This window comes from Eublepharis macularius, chromosome 1 (assembly GCF_028583425.1).
Source record: "Eublepharis macularius isolate TG4126 chromosome 1, MPM_Emac_v1.0, whole genome shotgun sequence".
Classification (NCBI taxonomy): Eukaryota; Metazoa; Chordata; class Lepidosauria; order Squamata; family Eublepharidae; genus Eublepharis; species Eublepharis macularius.
In genome coordinates, this window is record NC_072790.1 from 148,365,424 (window position 1) to 148,386,438 (window position 21,015).

The window sequence follows — 21,015 nt, forward strand, 5'->3', positions numbered from 1 at the left end:
AGGGCAATGAGGCAGAGACAGGGCTCAGATTGTTGTCTTTGTCCCAAAAAGAAAATCTTTTCCTTTTGGCTAAGTATGATTTCCTGGTAGATTTTTTTGTAGCCTCTAACAGGACCTTTTGAACCAGGAAGGAAAATATTAGTCCAAGGGAGAGATGAACCAGGCTGTCAATTTCAGAGTCCCCAGGTCATGGTGGAGAACTACGTCATCCTGTAGCAAGTCTGGGATTAGGGGAAAATGGTAGATTCTGTCCTATGCCATTTGAAACAAAGTGACAAACCAGCCCTGACTCCACCAGTAAGGGGCTATTACGATTGCCGAGGAACCTTCCCCTCATCATCTTGCTGAGTATTAGCATCATAAGAGGTAGAGGGAAGAATGAGTACAGGAGGGTGTCCAACCAAAAAATCTGAAAGGCATCTCTGAGAGTGGCCTTTCACTTCCCTGCCCTTGAGCAACACCATGCACATTTCCTGTTGAGGTATGTGGCAAATAGGTCTATGGTTGGATACCCCCACTTTGCAAAAATAGGGTGGAAGAACTCCCCATGGATCGAACATTCATAGTTCTGAGTTTTGAACCAACCTAGGACATCCACCTGAACATTGTCCTTGCCTGCTATGTGTATGGCAAAGAGATCAATTTGATGTTGGATAGCCCATTCCCATATTAATGAGGATTCCCAGGAGACAGCTAGGGAGGCTGTGCCCCCATCTAAGTAATGAATGGCAGTTGTATTGTCCAGGCGTATCTGTACATTCTTGCCTTCTACTAGGCAAACCAAAGTCTTCAGCGCATACCTTATTGCTTTGAGTTTGAGGAGGTTGATATGCATAGACGATTCCTGAAGGTACTGTGCTCCTTTTACCTGGGTGCTCCCAGAACAAGCCCCCAACCAGTCAGAGAGATTTGTATTGGGGAAGAACCAAATAGGGCAATCACTATGAGGTTCTGTATGTCGCGCCACCATTTTAGGGACCCGTGGATGAGCCTTGTGTTGGAAAACTGCTTGTATGGGTTCTGACAGTGTGGATGGAACACTCTGACAAATCAGTTTTGAAGGGGATGAAGCCTCAGCCTGGTGAATGGAAGAGTCAGGGAGGCTATAAAACTTAACAGTATTTTAATTTGTTTTGCATTTTGGTGCCTGTATGAAAAGACCTTGCTCAGGCTGACGAGAAATTTTGTTATCCTGTCTGGAGTGGGGAAGGCAAGACTGCCTCCACAAGTACCACTTTTTGCTAGGGAACCAGGGATGACTTCTCCAGATTGACCCTGAGGCCCAGTTAGTCAAGGATGGTAAGAACCAGAGACATGCTGGGGCAAAGATTCCCTGGTTTGGCCCACAAGAACCCCATCATTGAGATAGGGAAAAATAGTATTCCCTATGTCTCTGAGGTGGCTCATCCCTACTGCCATGACTTTCATAAAGATATGAGGGGCAGAGGAAAGATTGAAAAGAAGAACCTTGTATTGGTATTTTTCAGAGCTGGAAGCAAAGGAACTTTCTGAAGTGAACATTTATTGGATATGCCTCCCTTAAACTAGAGATGGGCATGAACAGCAATACGAACTGAAAAAAAAACCCACGAACAGCCCAATCTGCTGTTCACGAACAAGCTGTTCATGAGGCCCCATTCCAAACAAACAGGTGGTCGTTGCAAGCCTTGTTCGTTGCTGTTCTTCAAGCCAGGCAGTCTGGCACCTGCAATCAATTCCCATGGCAATTCAGGCAGGGATTGTCTGAACTCTGTCTGAAGTCCTGCTGTTGCCCTGGAAACCCCAATCTAAGCCCAATTTAGCTTGATAGGCAGGTCTTCCTTCCAAGTGTGGACTGGAGCTCCAAATTTGTTACAAGAGGAAAAGACTGGGGATGGGGGCTCCCAGCTCTGTTTTTTTGGGAGAGACAGCTGCTGTTAGAGAGGCAGGGTGAGTGCATTGGAGCTTGAATTTTCTTTGTGTGTGGTGGGGTAGGGATCTACCCCTTCAGGTTTCAGGACTGCTGCCAGGCTCTGGGGCCAAGCTATTATTTATTATTGGTACATTTCCTGCTGCCTGCTCAGGTAGCATTTCTGGGAGTGGTGCAGCAGGGATCTTGATGGCTAGAGGAGAGCCTGCTGGCCCCCACGAACAACGAACAATGAACATGTTCGTGAACAGGATCATGTTCGTCAATGTTCGTTGTTTGTTGTTCGTGGACGGCAACGAACAACGAACACAATGTTTGGAGTTTTTTTTCTGTTCACGCCCATGTCTACTTTAAACTGACAGTTGCCAACCAAACTTGAACTTTCAACAGGGGTAAAACATCCTTTAATTACAATATTCAATTTTTTTAAAAAAAACTATGAACTTGTTTAGGGAACAAAGGTCTAAAATAGGGCAGGAGCCCCCTGACTTTTTGTCTAAAATTAAATACTGAGAAAACACTCTGTCCATGCAAATGGATGGAACTAGTTCTATGGCCCCTTTCATTAACAATGACTGCACTTCCTCTATAAGCAGGGTTGGGGGAGGTGGAGGGTTGGCAGAGGTGGGATGTTCAGAGGATTTGCCTTGAACTCCAGGCAATAGCACTGGTTGACAACAGACAACACCGAAGCTTTCTGGGTGATTGACTTCCAAGCCTGCAGAAGAAGTGAGTGGTGGGGCAAAAGAGAGTCTGGTGTCAAAAACTCTATTTATTCAAGCCATATTGATCCTTTGGAGATTGGGAACTGTCTTTTGATCTGGTTCTGAAGTACCTCCTACAGGGTTGAGTGAAGGTTGAGAGCCTCTGGACAATGTGTGCATTGGCTGGAAATGGAACCGATTGTATTTATTATAAGGTGGGTACACCGTGAGGGATATCTCTGCCTGAATGGATTTGGGTAGAGAGGTGTGATACGCAAGGATCTTTCTGTCACCATATCATCCTTAATCTTCTTTAGTGGATGAAAATAGGTCTGAGCCTTCAAAGGAAAAGTCTTCTACCCTCATCCTATGGTAAGAGGCTAGTGCTGTGAGTCTGAGCCACACATATCTACAGATGAAAACAGCAGAGGCTATAGCTCTGGAAGAGCAATCAGCAATTTGCCTATTCATGTTAATTTGTTTTTTGGACAGCCTTAGAGCTTCTTCTTGTGAGATTTTAGTGAGCCTTTACTTGTCATCAGGAATTAGATCCCATAAAAAAAGCTGGCAGTGGGCCATGATGGCCTCATAATTACCAATTCTAAAGGTCAAAGTTGCAGAAGCATATTATCCAGCTTTTTTGATGTCATAGGAGTCAAGGCTAGTCTGGACCATACATCTTTGGTCACATCAAGCATTCATTGCATGATTGGAAATGCTACAGGTTCAGGTGCTTCTGAGTGAAGGGCCTTGAAGACCTGATTCAAAAAGGTTGGAGCAGAGCAATTCACCTCAATTTCCAAAGATCTCACCAACCAAACTAATTGCTCAGTGTACAAGTGGAGATCATCACTAAGAGAAATGGCAGAGTCCCCTGGAAGGAATTCTGGTGGAGATGGTTCTGATGTAAAATCTGAACAGATATTGGAGTCATCATCAGACTGTGTAGTGTGATTCAACATCAGTTCCAGAGCAGTCCAGTCTTCTGGAACTATAGTTGGAACTGATGTAGATATTGTTTTACATCTTGGTGCCGAGTAAACTGATACATAGAGGTCTTAATCATGAAAGAAGTAATGAGGGGACAGGTACATAACTGGCAAGCCTTCATATATGTCGTGGAACAGCCAGGGCCTGGAGACAGCTCTGACTGCTCTGATGAAGAGCAGCTGGATTCCATGCCTATCAGCCACCAGCCAGTTGCAGCTGAGCAGTCAGACAGGGAACCTCAGCCAGAAGGCCAGGAGGTTTCCTCTCCCTACCCGAAGCTGAGAACTCAGGATCAGTCAGCTGCCCTATCTCCTCCAGGATCCCCAGACCCATGAGAGCAATGTTGGCATGGCTACTGAGGGGACATATAGGCCCGATGCAGATCAGCATGCCTCAGAGCCCAGCACCAGCCACCTGTTCCAGAGGAAGGAGGGATTTCATCGGAAGAGACTTGAAGCAGCTGTTGCAAATGTGACGTAAGACTCACAGCACATAAGAGTGTGAGGGAGGAGCCCTTCAGCCTGGCTTCAATGTGTTCCTTGAGACACAGATTTGCTGCTTGCTGTTGTCAGATTGCTTCTCCAACTACTGACCTTGGCCTGCCTTCGACAACTCTTGAGTATCATGGACTCTGGTTATACACCTCTGGCACCCTGCCCCAATAGCTGGCTCTTGGTATCTGCTGGCATTAACCTTGCAGACGCCAGCACCAGCCCGAAGCAGAACAAAATGTGTAAGCATAGTAATGGCAAGGGGAACCACACAGAGAGTAATGAAACTGGTGGTATCTCTGATGATGAGCCAATTTCAACCAATTGTCATTTTCAGATGGAATCAAGGAACCTCTCTGCCTTTCCACAGGCTGTACTGGTGAGGGCGGCAGCAGGAAAATTGGAGTGATTTGCTCACCCCACCTTTTATAGCCATGCGTGGGGAAAAAACATGCAAAAAGGCTAGGTGAGTGGCTTGCATCTCTAGAAGATTTGGAACATTCATGGCTGGCCTGCACATGTGCAGATCCCATATGTGTCTGAAGAGAAGACATGGACTTTTGGTAAAAGGACAGGGATTGTAGACTATATTAATATGTATTGTCTATTGCTTTAAGTATGCTCTTACTGGATAGTTTCTCCACATCGTTTAATATGTCACGTTAATTTGTTTGTTTCAGCCCAGTATCAGATTTCTGTTTGTTTTCAAATTTCTATTGTATTGTTGATTGAATGTATTGTTTATTGAATGTCCCAGCCATTGATAGTATAGGCTTACATTGTGCATTTACACTGACCAAGACCACTGAACTTCAGGTTCAATTCCCTGCCTTGCCAGCTGACTTGAACCAGTCATTATTTCTTAGCCTACACTACTTCACAGGGCTGTTTGAGGATAACATGGAAAAGAGGAGACCACGTAATCCTCCTGGAACTCCTTGGAGGAAGGATGAATACATACATACACAACTTTTAAAAGCCAAGCAAGAGCATTTGGATCTCTACCAAGTGTCAAAACATATAAAAGATAAAGAAGTATTCATGTTTGCTGTGGGAAACATTAGAACTGGGGCAGACTGAGCATCTGACTCACCAGGAAAGTTCCCGTGGTTTAATCTCCCAAAAAACTGCTAGCAAGCTAATCTGAGCCCAGAGCCATTACAGCCACTCAGCACTGACTCATCTTAGAAGGAGACATGGGCTTCCCTGTTTCCCTCGCCACATGGACCACTAGGCTGAGGCAGACCCAGCAGCATTGCAACAGGAGGCTTTCAATGCCTCCTCCCTCAGCATCTTGGCTGGGTTTGATCTCAGCAGCACCAGCAGCAGAGACATTGCCTAACTGTGCTGGGGTTTGAACTTGGATTGCTAATAGTCTGCTGCTAGTGGCATGGGGGCTGGGCTTGACAGAAGGTGATGGGCAAGCTGCCTGTCATTGTCTAGGTTGCCACCACTTGGGCACAAGTCAAGTGACCCCTGTGAGGCTTGGCTTGCTTCTAGCTGCCAGCTGCACAGAGGAAGGTCAGATAGGCAAAGCTAGGCTGGCCCATTAGTGATGCCTGGATGCCAACTCTTTGAGCCCCTGAGATCAAGAGAATACTTTTCTTCTGCTGTAAATTTCCAGTCCGTACCATATTAGTGTACATACAGCAAAGATATTTGTCACTGAAATGCATGCTTCATAAAACACGAAGCTACCCTGAGCACTAGCTTGTAACTAATTTACAACAAAGGCCAAAATGACACAATCCCATTCATATTATTTTACAAAAGCATCTATATGAGTCTCAGTGCTAAAAAAAAAATGGGAGAAAATACAGTGACTTACATTAAAACAGATGGGTCACTGCTTTGCCTACTAAGGTGATAAGAAAGTGCAACTAAAAGACCACAGAAAGCAGAAAACAATGCAGGTATATGTTGAGCATCCCAGGGATCCTGCAGAAATAGAAGGGAAAAGAAGAATATTTTTAAATTATGAAAGGTCATTGTAGATATAAACTAATCGCTGTATTTATGCTCATAAATTTACAGTCGTTCAACTCTTTCTCCATAATTTAAATGGATTAAGATGAATCTCAGCCTGTTAAATGTGGGAGAAAGTATGATGTTAAATATATAGAATGTAATTATACAAACCATAGTTATCTTTAACATGAGCTAATAGCAAAAGAAACCAAAAAGCAAACAGAGGGTTCCCCCTTTTTTTCTTAAACCAAGACTCAGAGGCAAAATGAACAATTTAAATTTAAAATTAATTAACTTCACTTTCCCTTCAACTTAATGACATGTAGAATTTCAAATACAAAACAGTCAATGCCAGTATCTCCTGTCACCTGTTTAACATAATTAATTCTTGTATCATTGATCCCAAAGAACAAGAAATGCTAAAAAGACAGGATGATTAATGGTTCAGTACATGTAATCCTCAAGATTGTCCTGTCTAGTATAACAATACCATCTTTGGGTGCAAAGATGGTATTTCGACAGAAATAAGTAGTGCTGTTCCTACTGATTTTTAAAGAGCTGAGTTGCAGCCTTGAGATGTATAAATCCTATTAAACTCTCAATAGCTTTCTGAATGAAATAACCAAGGACAGTACAGGGATAGTCCCGGACAATTTTTAGGTCTCGGAGTTGAGAGCACTGCATTCCAGTGTGGTGCTAGTATGATGGAACTAGGATCAAGTCCCTGCTCAGGAGTCGACTCGGGACCAAGCAAAATATGATATCTGAAGATCTGTGAACCAATCTCCCATTCCCTAAGCTTAACAGCTGCCAATTTGGGATTTGATGGAGTTAACACCACCACACACAAATCATTCCCCCAATCTTCATAGATGCTGCAGAACTGACAACTGTCCCACTATACAGCTACCTATAAGGGGTAAACAGCAGTTCTGATGGAAGCCAGGAAAACAGCATAAGGGGAAGGTTACTCTGCCCACACTCCTACACCATGGCCTTGATCAGGAGCAGTGCCCCCCCAACCCGTAAATGCTACTTTGTGAAAAACACCACAGGAGATCCATTCACATCTCTCCCAACTTTGTCTCTCAAGCTTTGTCATCAAATTCACAGATTTGATGACAAAGAGAACTATGCACACCACTGTGAGCTTCTTAGAAGAATGAGATATAAATACGGTAAATAATTCTGATAAATCCAAATATGCACAGCTGACTCCTGAAATTTCCCCTTGAAAAGCATCTTCATTTACCTATTTCATTTTCCTCCAATGAACTCAGGGTGGTGTACATGAATCTCTTCTCCTTATTTTATCCTTACAACAACTCTGTGAGGTAGATTAGGCTAAAAGAGAATGCCTGTCAAACTGGGATCACAAACCTAGTCCAACTCTCACTCAAACGCTATTACACATTGGTTTTCTAATGCACTATTTAGAATTAAACACTTAAAATTACTATTAGATTAAAAATTAATATTACGTGAAAGGCCCAATTCACACACAGCAAAGAATGGTATGGCTGATTATTGTAATAATGTACCACATGAGATGCTATTGGTGTGACCTGACTCCCACATAGTGTTGGCTCTTTCTAGAGCTAGAAATAAAATGATGTGCTGTGGTGTTACTGAAACTGGGGGGGAGGGGCTTCCTCCATGGGGCTGAATTGCAGTCAACAACTATAGCTGTTGCTTGCTCACACAAACTGGGTCCAATTTTCCAGCATCAAGTTCTGCTTGTCATGTTTTTACTTTCTTCTACCACTTACTCTTTGATCCATGGGTTTCTCTAGTGACCCTTATCGAATGTCTTTGTAGGCTCAAAACAAGATTCTCTGTACATATTAAAAACTATCAGGGGCAAAGCATCAAAAGAACGCAGAACGCATTTATTTTGACATCTACTAGGTTTTGAGCACATTTATCACTCATTTGACAAAAAACAGCATATGGTTGATAACTATTTTTCAAAATGCATATCTCAAGTAGGTGCCAAGGGCATCTATAAATCACTCTCTAAAACTCCATCACATATTTTGAATTATTTTTATGTGCTGAGATAGTGGGGGGGTTTTTTGTGAAAAGTAGTTACTGGATCATAGAACTATTTTAAATTTGCATCTGTAGTGGATATCAAGACTTGCTGAAAATAAGTCTACTGAGAAATCTAGCTGTTTGAAGACTATCTTTAAAATGTACACTTTGCCACTAAAGCATTTAATTAAGATGAGTCAAAACTATGGGTATATAGATTAAGTTAGTGTTTTCAAAAAGCAGGTATCTCAAGGAACTTCGTACCTCATTAATAAGATTGACGAGCATGAGAATATACTTTTAAACTATGCCAGCTTCTTGTATTAAGAAAGCCTGGAATAGACGCTAGCAATGGCAATCTGTGGATCAATTTTATGAGGATTTACTTTTGTAAATCATGAGGGCATTTTACAGAAATCACTTGTCAGTTACAGTACTAACAAATGTGTCTTTAAGCATCAGATAATGGAACAGTCTAGCATGGGAAGCTAGCAGCAGGATAAGCAGACACAACCAATGCCACATAGAGACATGGACCAAGAGTAACCATGCCAAAAGGATATGCGAGAGTTTGTTGGGTGACATCACTGTTTCCACATAATCCTTGATGGTAATATGACATGGAAAACACAAAGGTGCCATAAATAAATCTGCTGTTTTCATGAGAGATAAAGGATAAGATGGTGGGCTTGCTTCCCTCTCCCAAGCATTGGGTGCTTGTCCCAAAGGGGGATGGCTAAGGTACTATGGGGTCATTCTAAACATGTTAGTTATATAGTAGCAATTCCCCATTTCTTTTCTTTCTGTTACGTAGCTTCAAACTTTATACAAGGCAACTTTCTAAACCCTGTGCGCTCTCTATATTCTGTAGTTTGCTATAGTTTAATAAATACCTTTCTTGGTTAAGATAAGCTGTGCCAAGCTTCATCTGTGTGCCTTCTGCTCAGTCACTTGCTAGAATTGTGAACATGCTCAGAACATGCTCCCTTCCCTGGTGAAGGGAAAAACCTGTTTCAGTTGGATTGGTGGTGGCTCCACCTGGAGAACCGCAGGATTAAGAGAGGGAGAAGCCTCTCCCTCCCAATCCTGAAAGTGCCAGATTCTGATTTTTTTTTCTTCCTAGCACAGACTACAAAAAACCCTAATTTGTACAACTGGCCATTATTACAGCCTTCAGGTGTGAGATTCATGGGTCAATGGTCCAAGCATGAACTTTTATTTTGGAGGTCTCTCATTCATAGGATCACCATAGGTTGGAGGTGACTTGACAGCACATAACACACACAAGCCAAAGTAAATTTTGGTTGCTCTACTGGTAATTTTACAGAAAGCTTTCAAGTCCCAAATCATTTGGTATTAGGATTGCAAACATCCAGGTGGGACTTGGAGATCTTTACCCAGAGATCTTGTGACATCTATTTTTAAAATCAACAGTGTCTATATTATATTATCGTTTTCCAAACTCTGAGTTCCTTCACTTCTGCACTTTGATTTGTCTATAGAGTGAGTGGATCTCTGGAGAGGAGGGCATCTTCTGGGTTACTGTATTCTGAGCAATATGCAAAGAGGTCCAGGAATAAAAGACTGGACAAAAGGAGTATTACTTCTGTGGAAAGTAAGTGCTGCTGACACATTCAGTCACACAGTGAAGATCCTTGTGCTATGGAAGCAGCTTCTGCCAAAGCATTGTTTTTAAAAATCTGCACAGCCAATCTAAACTCCAATAGTCAGTCAGAAGCCATGCTTGGCGAAAGCCCCACCTAGCCTCACTCACTTTCTAAAAACTTTCTTTTAAAAAAGGTGTTGGTGAACACAATGAGGTACCATGGTGGGGACCCCTAACATAAAGATTATGAACATTACAACACTAGAGTGGGCTAAGATTAAAAGATGAAAGAAGTGGTATCATTTTTGTATACATGGTTACGATTATGTTCAGGAGAACAGGACCATAAAAATTCAAATTAAGGGTAATTTTCTTGTGTGAATGAAAAATGTGCAGTTAATATTTGTAATTTGCAGCTGATATCTTGTAAATCTTTCACAGCACTCTTCAACTTCAGGGTAGTATTATAAGCACATTTCAGATCAGTATGAAGTCTACCCCATGGGCAAGATTACTTATCTACAAAGCCATCTGCTTGGTGTAATTTAGATGATTGTGCTAGGGAAAGATGTGTAAATGGGAAAATATGTTTAACAGGATTGTCTTTAATGCTATTTACCAAAGACTATTTGGCAGTTCAGTTAACCCTCAGAGAGAACAAACTTCTATAACTACTGATGAACACTTGTATCAGATTCTCATTCTCTCCTCCACAATCTCATACAATATTATCCAGCTTCTCGTTCCTATATTTAATTTCTCTTTTTCAGTATTCACAAGAGACTAAGACCTAGTTCTTATGTAGCAAGGGATACAATCCTTTCTGCATGGTGGAAGAGTAAACAACTCCCACCCTAACACTAAAACTAATACAAAATGTGGGACTGGATCTCCCTACAGAAGCCCCAGCAGGCAATGCACCTTTAAGAAGAGTCCTTCTAGATCATCAGACCCAAAGTCTTCCTAGTTTAGCATACTGGCTTCCGAAGTGGCCAATCATATTCCCACAAGCTGAGCAAGAAATAAACAACCTCCTCCTGCTGATGTCCCCTTGCAACTGGTGCTCAAGGACAAATTACCTATAACATCATGGTTCTCTGATCAGATATTCAACATGCAATTTTGTTGGGTAAGGCAGCTAGAGGGGCTGTTAGGGAGTCACAAAAATGAGGAAGAGATGTTTTGACCCTCCCCCTCTGCCATTTCCCCCAATTGAAAGCGGGCTCTACTCATGGCTGTTTTATGCTCAGCTGGGAAAGCACAGGGAAGTATACATATTGTGCTTGATTTTTCCCTACCAGGGATAAATACAACCTGTGAGGGTGGAACACCAATTCACTTCTTGATTGGACTACTGCAATTCGCTCTATGCTGGGCTTAGACCGGAAATTACAGCTGGTCCAGAATACAGTGGCACACATCCTTAAAGGGATGCCGTTCAGGGCTCACATCCGCCTTGTATTACGCCAGCTGCACTGACTCCCGGTTGAGTTCTGAGTCCAGTTCAAGGTACTAGTCTTAGTGTTTAAAGCCCTTCACGGACTGGGACCTGCATACCTATGGGACCGCCTCTCCCACTATGCCCCCCATAGGGCCTTGCGCTCTGCGGATAAACAGCTTCTGGTGGTCCCCGAACTGAGGGACATTTGGCTGGCCTCAACTACGGCCAGGGCCTTTTCTGCACTGGCCCCGGCCTGGTGGAATGCTCTCCCAATGGAGATCTGGGCCCTGCAGGACCTTTTACAGTTCTGCAGAGCCTGCAAGATGGAGCTGTTCCACCAGGCCTTTGATTAGGGGCTAGCTTTTTGTCCCCTCTTCTGACCACCACACCCTCCTTTTGCAGCCACCCTGGGGTTACATCATGGTGGTACTCATGGTTGTACCACAGATTCTTTAGGCTATTGTCTCATGAGAAGGGAGAAATAGAGCACATTCACTCCCTATATCCATAACTCTGGATTCTAAAGTTTGGAAGTCAGCAAAAGTGAAAAATTCAAGTCAGCAATAGGTAGTGACCAAATAAGGGTTACATTGATCGCGAGACTAGTTAGAGAACTGAGAAGTAGCCAATTGAAAGAACTGTAGAGATCAGATGTATGTAATGACCAATTGCAAATTAATCTGCAGGCAGTTCCTTTTGTACTGAAAAAAATGTCTTTTAAACTGCGTGTAAGCTTTATGTTCTTTGGTACTCATGGCTCCTTTGAAAGCTGGGTACCCATATTGCAATATTCAATACAATCATTGAAAGAAGCACTTGTCCATCTCCTCCTTTTGCTCTGAAGAATCTGGGTAAGGGCAGAAGGGCACTTTTTGTGTAACATGGTGACTCTGTAGTGGCCAGATTTGCTTGCTGGCGCCTGGTTTTTTATGCTGCTGATATAAAATAGTGTATTAATGCTGGTTTTATACTATTTATAATGTTTTATTGTATTTTTAATAATATATTTGTTGGAAGCCGCCCTGAGCCTGCTAGCAGGAAAGGCAGGGTATAAGTTGAATAAAATAAATAAATAAATAAAATAGTAAAATGACATAAGTGGGAGAGCATTTTCTCACCCATTGTGGCCCCAGTCTACACTGCGCAACTCCCAAAGTTTGTGTTTTAAACTTTATTAAAATTGGGGGATCTGATCATGTATTCCCAAATGTTTAAACAAAGATTATCCTTCAAAAGACACTGCCTCTATGCACAGAGGTTTCATTTAGCCATCATGGTTAATAGCTGTTGAAACACTTAAATCTCATGCTTTTTTTCTACATTCATTTTAAAGGCATCTAAATTAATGACAATTAGAGGAAAGTAGTGAAACTGAGGCTAGGGCAACTATAGGTTCAGACTTGTTTTGTAAGCAGAATTACTCCCTTTACCTTTACTGCATTGAAGCAGAACACATACAGGACAATCACAACTATAAAGCTTCGAGAGATACTGTAGAGCGAAGATATAATTCCAGCAACAGCTGCAATACAGAAAACAAAAATTAGTACTTTCAGTCTGGATATAACAGCTATAATACAAATCAAAACTATTAAATTTGGATTTATTATTCTGTTTGATTTCAGGCTGTTTTTCCTGGATAGACAACAATTAACACATAGCATCAGACATGGCATTGGACTAATAAATATGAATACAAAAGACTGTGCCAGGTAACCCAAACATGAGCCACAAGGAATCTGAAAGAACCTAGCATTGCCAATGTAGTGATCGAGATTCACAATAATAACACTAGCACTTTCTTTCTTACATATTTACTTGTTCATTTGATTTATACACTGCCTTTTCTCCTCAGTGGGGATACAAAGCAGCATACATCATTTTCCATTCCTCCATTTTATTCTCACAACAACCCTGTGAGGTAGGTTAGGCTGAGTGTGTGTGACTGGCCCAAGGTCACCCAGGGAGCTTTCATGGCAGAGAAAGCTGGGTTTCCCAGATCCTAGTCTGAGCTGCTACACCACACTGGCTTTTCCCCATATGATCCTATAAAAGAAATTCTGGTCTTAAAAGAAGTGGCCTACATTGCTTATACATCTCAATGTTCCTGATTTCAGAATGGCAAGATTCAGGCCTGGAAGCATCTTGAAGACCAACAAGATTTCTATGGTATATTTTTATTTCAAAATGGATATTTAGTTGCCTTTCAGAAAGTTATGTTCTTTGGAAAGTCTCATTCTCACTGGCTTCCTTAGAATCAACCTACATTTTGAATGAATTTGCTGAAAGCTGTTTCTAAAGCGATCATTGTGGTGACTTAACATTAAAGGTTGTGTTATTCCATTGCCCTTCAAGTGAAGTATTTTTTATAAAATATCTAAATGCCACTTTCCACTGTCCTTTGCTTCTGATGAACCAATTTTATTTTACAATGTCACAAAATTTATTCCAAAGGAAACGTTGCCAATATCTTCCAAGGAAATTTTCAACATTTTACCCTTCACAAGATGTCAACTCATTATATACATACCATATTCATTTTATTTTATTTAATGCATATAGTTTTACTAGGGTTGCCTGGTCCCCCTGTACTCTCAGTGGGAGGTGGGGGCTCTGGCACCTCTCTTCTTGGTGCCTCTGTTGAGTGTGCGTAAGCATGTACACACCCCAGGCCTGCGCAATGACATCATTTCCAGGCTGTGGGTGACCCTGGGTTTTTTTTTTTTTGAAGCAGACATGTAGAATCCTGATGCAGACTGCAACCATGGCACAAGAGGAGAGAGCATTAAAACTAGATGCAGGCAACCTTTTTGGCCCAGGTTCCTCCATCCCACCAACCATGTAACATCTACCTGTGAAGATGTTTGTGTGCTAACTAACAAAAGTGGAAGGGGGAGAGAAGATGAGGTTTCCCATTAAACTAACTGCTTGTGTTATAAATAGGTCTATTTTTTCCACAGGAATGTAAACAAATAAAATAAGGCAGCTTTAGTACTGTAGCACAATATATCAGTGTCCTTGCATTTGATTTACATATTTAGCAGAAAGGTGAATTTTAACAACTTGTTAGGAAATGTTGCACCTTCTAAAATTTCTTTTTTGACAAAGTTACCAAAGGTGCAGAAATCCTGTCTTTTGTTACTTCAACTGAAATTTGACATTTATTAATATTTTTTCAGGTTAGATGTTATAAACTGTATCAGAGTTCTAATAAGCTGCTTACCAGAACCACCAAATAGCAGCATATCTATTTGTTCCAGGAGGTATACACAGAAAGTATTGATTTGTGGGAAAAGACCAAGGAGAGAAATAGCAGGAAAGCAATATAAAAATCCTGGAATTAAACACACATAGAAAACAAGATTATTCTTTATATCTGAAAGACTCAAAAATTGACATTCATGAACAGTATACAGTGTTTTTGATGGAACGCCTTCCACTGTTACAGCATACGCATTTTTAAGTTAATATAAATAATAGAGGGAGTTAAAAGAGCCAATGAGACCCATCAGTATTCTGCTCTTGTAGTTTTATTAAGGTTTTGACTCATAGAAATATGTTATGAAGAAACTGGATTTTAAGCAGGAACCTTTACAATACTTGATATAAACTAGAAGTAAAATTCTATTCAGTTAAGATACAATAACCTCAATAAACCCGATTCTCTTTGATGTCTGAAGATCTCACTGATCTTATTTCCTTATCTTTGCCTAACATACCTGCTAAGAGCCAATCTACACATTACAAAGTCCTTGTGTTTGTTGTAGGATGATATGTAGACATTGTGTCAGATGTGCAATGGGAATTCTGTGCCTTCCTGATGCATGCCAAACTTTTTCTACTTGTAGCCACTGTGCATGGGGAAAAGCAGCTTTAACCTCCCCCCATACAATTTTTGCATCCTCAGACTGTACTATGGAACTACGTCACAGTCCTGGGCACCCTACTCCTGAGGGAGAAAGCATGGGACAGGGGCACAGCCCTAAGGAAGGCAACAGCACAGTTGCAGAGCCAAGAGAAGAGCCATTGGTGCCTGCAAGAGCAAGGGAGGAGCAGACTGGAGGAAAGCCAACCAGTACTACCTCTCCATGGGGCAAAGGCCTCCTTGAGAGAAAGGAACTGGTCAGGAGTAGGAACTGGGAAGCAGGAACTGGGAGTGGCCATGGGAAGTGATATAAAAGACCCAAGCTAGAGAAGATAGGAAGGCAGCTGGCTGGAAGCTGGGAAGGGCAAGTGGGCAACCACACTTGGGTCTTCCTCAGGCTAGGTAGTATCTACCCTTCTAGCTTTACTTGGAGAGGAGCCAGAAGGAATTTTCCCCACCTGACCCAGGCAGACCAGCTCCCATCCCACCTCACCTTAACCATGCAGGAATGGTGCAGTGGCCAGAACAGGAACTTAGTAAGCTGGGAGAAGAACTCAGGCTGAGAAAATAGCAGCTATGTGTGAGCAAGTGGAGGTGATGAGAGGTGAACTGGCTGGGCTACAGGATGGTGATTAAATACTGAAGCTGATGTTGTAAAAAAAACCCAAGCAATCAAAGAGCAACCTCTATATTTGTGGTGTGTTGTCTGCCGAAAGAAGATGGGGCCCCTAGTCCTGGGAGTTTCACAAACTGCTATTGCTCCGTTTAAAAATTACATGTAGCTACATAAGTAACAGAATTTTCACAACAGAACTAATTATAGTTCCATACAGCAGAATGAGAATGAGGAGTTGGCTGAAACTAATTCTCCTTGTGCATTCTATCTCCTGCCATGTATCTTAGACAAAGTCCTCAACAAACATGAGGACTTTGTAAGCTACTACTCATAGATGTACTTTTATGGTATCAAAGTGAAATAATATTCCAGAAGGGTAGCTGTATAAACTTGCAGTAGTCAAAATCACAAACAGTATTGTGGCAACAAATTTATTGTCAAGCAAACTTTCATGAGCCATGACCCAAGGGTCTTTAAGGAGCCACTAGATATTTTAATTTAAGGTATAAATAGATGCTCATGGGACATATACCTCATCACAAATGATGTGTACATGAGTAAGTTGGTCCATGAGTATATTGCCTCCAAATCCAATGGATAATTACTGTTGAGATACATAACCTGGTGTAAACTTGGAAAACTGGTAAAGAATTGCTGGATGTGAATTAACACTGAATTTTGGACTTTATTCATTTTGCTATATGACAAATTAGCCAAATTGTCCTTGTTTGTACTGATTGTTATAAGAAACTTAGATATCCTTTGGATGTGTTTTTGTGCAAAAGGGAGATAAAGGTCAGCAATGGGAAGCAGCTAAGAAGGTTAAATTGAGAACTGGTGGTTTACCATTTTTTTAATCAAGCTGTTGACATCAGGAAGGAAAAAATGCTTAAAACAATGGAGAATGGCAGAAATGGGGGCTGAGTTTCAATCTTCTCTCATACATTTTTAATTAAAAACAAACCCCGCTGCCACTTTACACTTGAACAGGATGACACAAAAATATACTTGTGGATCCTCCCACCATGCCTAGTTTGACCTTGAAGGCCAATTCACATGCTGCAAAATTTGTGTGGCAGACAGGTAGACAGCCAACAGATGTGTACCTTAGGTTCTGTGCTGAGAACCCTATTCTCAGGCACATGGCTGCCTGATTTGGATCAGGACCACAGTGTGTGGGGAGAGACTGAACCCTTTCCCTTGTGCTGTCTTCTCAGCCTGAAATGTCTCTGGGAGTCACCATTTGCCCCATTGGTGAAACTTACATGTCAACATTTTCCCCAGTAGGGACAATAGCAGCTCCCTGCCACTGCTTTGGGTCAAGAAAATGGCCCAGGGGGGTGGGGGGAGGCAGAAGACTCTTCTTCCCATGTGCAAAAGAATTGGCTCCTCTGTGCCTGGATATTGAGTCCCCAGGACAGAATACTCCAGGCACACTTCTAATCTTAAGCATTTGTAGCAGCCATATCTCTGCCACTTAGAGCCAAACTAAACATGATGCGTTACTAGAGTTCAACACAGGTCTGCTTACCTCAAGGTTTGATGGGAAGTGTAGGCGTCCTTGCAGCTTTAAGTTTAACGTTTACAGAGCAGCAGGGAGGGAAGTGCAGGCGTGGGGCTCTTGCCAGGTGCTCCCTTCCCCTCCGCTGTGTGTGTGTGTGGGTTTCAGGGCCCCTCTTCTGCTCCCTCTTCCCCACACAGCAGACAGGGAGCCTGGCCGCTGCTAGCTGCTAGCACGGCTTTGGGCGGGGGCCAAGTGAAGAGGTCAGCAGACAGGGCACTCGGAGCATTGCTGCATCTCCCCCTGCTTGCCCAGCCCCTGCCCAAAGCTGTGCGGCCCGGAGCTGCATAGCCCAGCATCACTCTGCCTTCCACACTCCCAGAGTGTCGCTTCATCTCCCCCGTGCTTGCCGAGCAGCAGGAAAGGCACCCGGAGCATCGCTGCATCTCCCCCCCCCACTCTCCCAGCCCCCACTTGAAGCTGTGCTGCGCGGCCCAGAGCTGCATAACCCAGTGTCACTCTGCGAAGGCTGGGCAAGCAGGGGCGGGGAGATGCAGTGAAGCTCTGGGCACCCTGTCTGCTGACCTGTTCGCCCATCCCCCACCCGAAGCCACACTGGCAGTTAGCAGCAGCCAGGTGCCCTGTCTGCTGTGCAGGGAAGGGGGGCAGGAGAGGGGCCCTGAAACCCAACACACACACCCAGCAGAGGGGAAGGGGGAACCCGGCAAGAGCTCCACGCCTGCACTTCCCTCCCTGCTGCTCTGTAAATGTTAAACTTAAAGCTACAAGGATGCCTACACTTCCTATACTTCCCATCAAACCTTGAGGTAAGCAAACACGTGTTGAACTCTAGTAACTCACCACGTTTAGTTCGGCTCTTAGACTTTGTAGAAACATAGAGCTGGAAAGTACCTTAAGGGTCATCTAGTCCAACCCTTTGTAATATCTGAACTGTCTTTCAGCTTCTTACAGCAGAATGCTGTGGCAGGTCCCATTACACTATACTGTTGTCTATGTGGAATGATTTAGATAATCTGCAGGATTTGGAATACATTGCTCAATAACATCACTATGCTGAGTAGTGAAAAGTTAACAAAAATTTGCAGAAAATTTTATTCAGCAGACTTTACACCAGGCCAAGTAGGAATGAGGAGATGAAGACTGCAAAGAAACTTTTAAAGCAAACAATCTAAAAGCAAAACAGATGACAAAATTAAGGAAATTATCTGAGCAAATGGATTTTTCAGTACAGTTCTGAAGATTAAAACCTGAAGTAGACCAAAACATAACATATTGTACAAAGACAGCATAGAAATTGCTGCAAACATCTGTTAAACTAAAACTGTATCATGAGAAACCCAACAAAAATCTAATCTGAAATCCAAGAGAAAAGGAAGGAGGGAGCCTTATGCCAGGCTATGGTTGTAGTTAAAGAAAAAGCAATCAGACAGCTAAACTAACGGGACCATTGGGAGGCTGTACGAAATTATGTTTCACATTGCACACAGATTGTTTATTTCTTACAGAAAAACACATTTCTGCAGCTGGCAGTTTTCCCTGTGAATAAACCATTTGTTAGCTATGTAGCCTGAACAGGATATATTCCTGTTCTGATGTACCTTGAAAATAAAAAAAGCAAAACTTGAAGGCATTTCTTCCTTTAAAAGCATGAATGCATCAATTTCTGTGGTCAGCCAAACTGTACCTAGCAGAATTTTACTAGATACTTTTTTGTACATGAAGTGAGATCTTCTATGGCTCAAAACAGAACAGTCTTAGTGGTGGTACCCCAGGAAAGCCCACAATAACATCATGCTATTGGTGAGATTTATGTGAAAAATCAAAATGACCTCCTCCGCCCTGCACAGGCCCGCAGAGGGACGGAGGAGGCTGAAAACAGCCTTGCCGCCCCTCGCGGGAGGAGACGGGAGACCCTGCACCACCGGGGAAGCTAAGTGTGGGGCTGGGGCAGGGGGTGGGCTTGGGGGGTGGGGGGCTGGGGCAGGATGCCCCCCTGCCGCCTGCCAGCTGATAGTTTAAAGGGATCTGCTGCTTGAAAAGCAGGAAAGGGCCCTTTAAACTTTTAAATGCCCTTTCTCTGCCACTGCTAAGCGGCCAGAAAGGGGCATTTAAACCCCATGAACCACAAACTGGGTCATTAACTGGCCCCAGTTCTGTGCCAGTTCGTGGGTTTTCGTCTGTTAAAATCCATGAACCACCAATTTCATGGTTCGGTTTTTTGGGGTCTGTGCCCATGTCTAGTTGTGATTGGATCCCACCTATGGCTGATTAACCTGACAGTGAATTTACCTCCTCTGAACCATAAGAGGAACTCTGCTGGATTAGACCCAAAGTCCATCTTATGCAGCATCCCATTTCCCAAAGGGAAGGGAGTTGTTCCTGTTCAAATACTTGTTGGAGATACTTTAGGTTGTTCCTGCATTGGACAGAGGGTTGACTAAATGGTCTGTAAGGTCCCAATTCCATTGTTCTCCCATTCAGATGCCTGCCTTCTCAAGCTTCTGACATCCAAAATAGCTTTTCTGGTGGCAATAACCTCAACTAGAAGAGTGAGTGAACTGCAAGCCCTGAGACATGACCGTCTTTTCATCAAGATGTTCGCAGATAAGATCGTTCTCCCTTTCTTCTGAAGGTTTTCTCAGCATTCCACCTGAATCAGGACACTGTCTTACCTTTCTTCTGTCCTTCACCTACCATGGATAATGAAAGTCTCTTTCACACCCTTGATATCAAATGGGCTTTGTGTTTCTTCTTGGACAGAACAGCTGCTTTTTGCAAGAACTCTATTCGTCTCATTCAAAAGGTCTAAGAAAGGTCTGAAAGTCACTGCAATTCTGCAATGAGGATAAGAGCGGTGGGAGGGGATTCTCTCCCTTTCTCTCTTGCAAAAAGCCTTGGCTGGCAATCAAACATTGCTTCAGACCCCTCTCTTGGTTCCCTTGCCTCATGAGGCACACCCCCCTTCCCCCAAGCTCTCAGAGGAAAATCTGAGCAGAGCTTTTTGCAAGAGACAGAGAGAGAACCCGCACCACCACTCTTCCCCCAGCGAAGAATTGCATGGAGCAGCTGTTCTTTGTAAGACTACACTACCAGAGAATTTTGCGGGACCCAATACATGAAGAACACATGTCAGGCATCTTGTGTAGTTTGGCTCTATGATACTAATAGTCTGCAGCCACTCTGCAGATCAAAGCAGTAATGCATTTAAGGAGTTTCAATCAGGTTTCTTCTTGATAAAACTCAGTCTGTTTGGGTTTTTTTTTCTTCCCAGTTGCCAACCCTTTTCTGAACTCATAAAACTTTACACTGTACTCCCATAATAATGCTCCACATTCAACAATACTACTGAGAGAAGGTGTTTCATTTTTTGTCTTTAATTTGAGAATCAGATCAAAATGATGGGACTTCCTACCTGTTTGACTAATCTGAGAGCCTAAGGGCCTAACTACACATTATGTTCTCTCTGGGGATGTCCCCAGGTTATGTGAAGAGATGTGTTCTGGAGTTCCATGTTTCCCAGGCATTTGCAGAGCCAATTCAGATCAGAACCATAGCATGGGGAGAGAGGGGGGTTAGACCTTTTCCTTGATCCCTTTTTGTGACCTGATATAGCCCCAGGGGGTCTTATTTTCCCCACTGGGGCCACATATGTACTCATAAGCTACATAATACTTTTTCACAACAGGGAAAATAGCACTCATATCCCAAGCTGTTTCAGGTTGGGAAAATGGGTGGGGTGGGGGAGGTCTAACCTCTCGCCACACACCGCTGCCCCAGTCCTAGGCCCATATATGTCTAGGAAGTGCAGAACTTCAGAACACAGTTCTCTACCTGTCCTAGGGGTGTCTTCAGGGAAAACATAATGTAGA

The 21,015-nt window shown here is 42.9% G+C and overlaps 1 protein-coding gene across 1 annotated transcript in view; it reads right to left on the minus strand.

Moving 5' to 3' along the window:
* PCNX2 (pecanex 2) overlaps positions 1–21,015 on the minus strand; it is a 328,170-nt gene that overhangs the window by 187,660 nt on the left and 119,495 nt on the right. Inside the window, exons 14-16 of the mRNA XM_054980165.1 lie at positions 14,367–14,477; positions 12,574–12,665; positions 5,923–6,032 (exon numbers count right to left, since the gene is read on the minus strand). Coding sequence (XP_054836140.1) covers positions 5,923–6,032; positions 12,574–12,665; positions 14,367–14,477 — 313 coding nt within the window. The remainder of the gene's footprint in view (positions 1–5,922; positions 6,033–12,573; positions 12,666–14,366; positions 14,478–21,015) is intronic.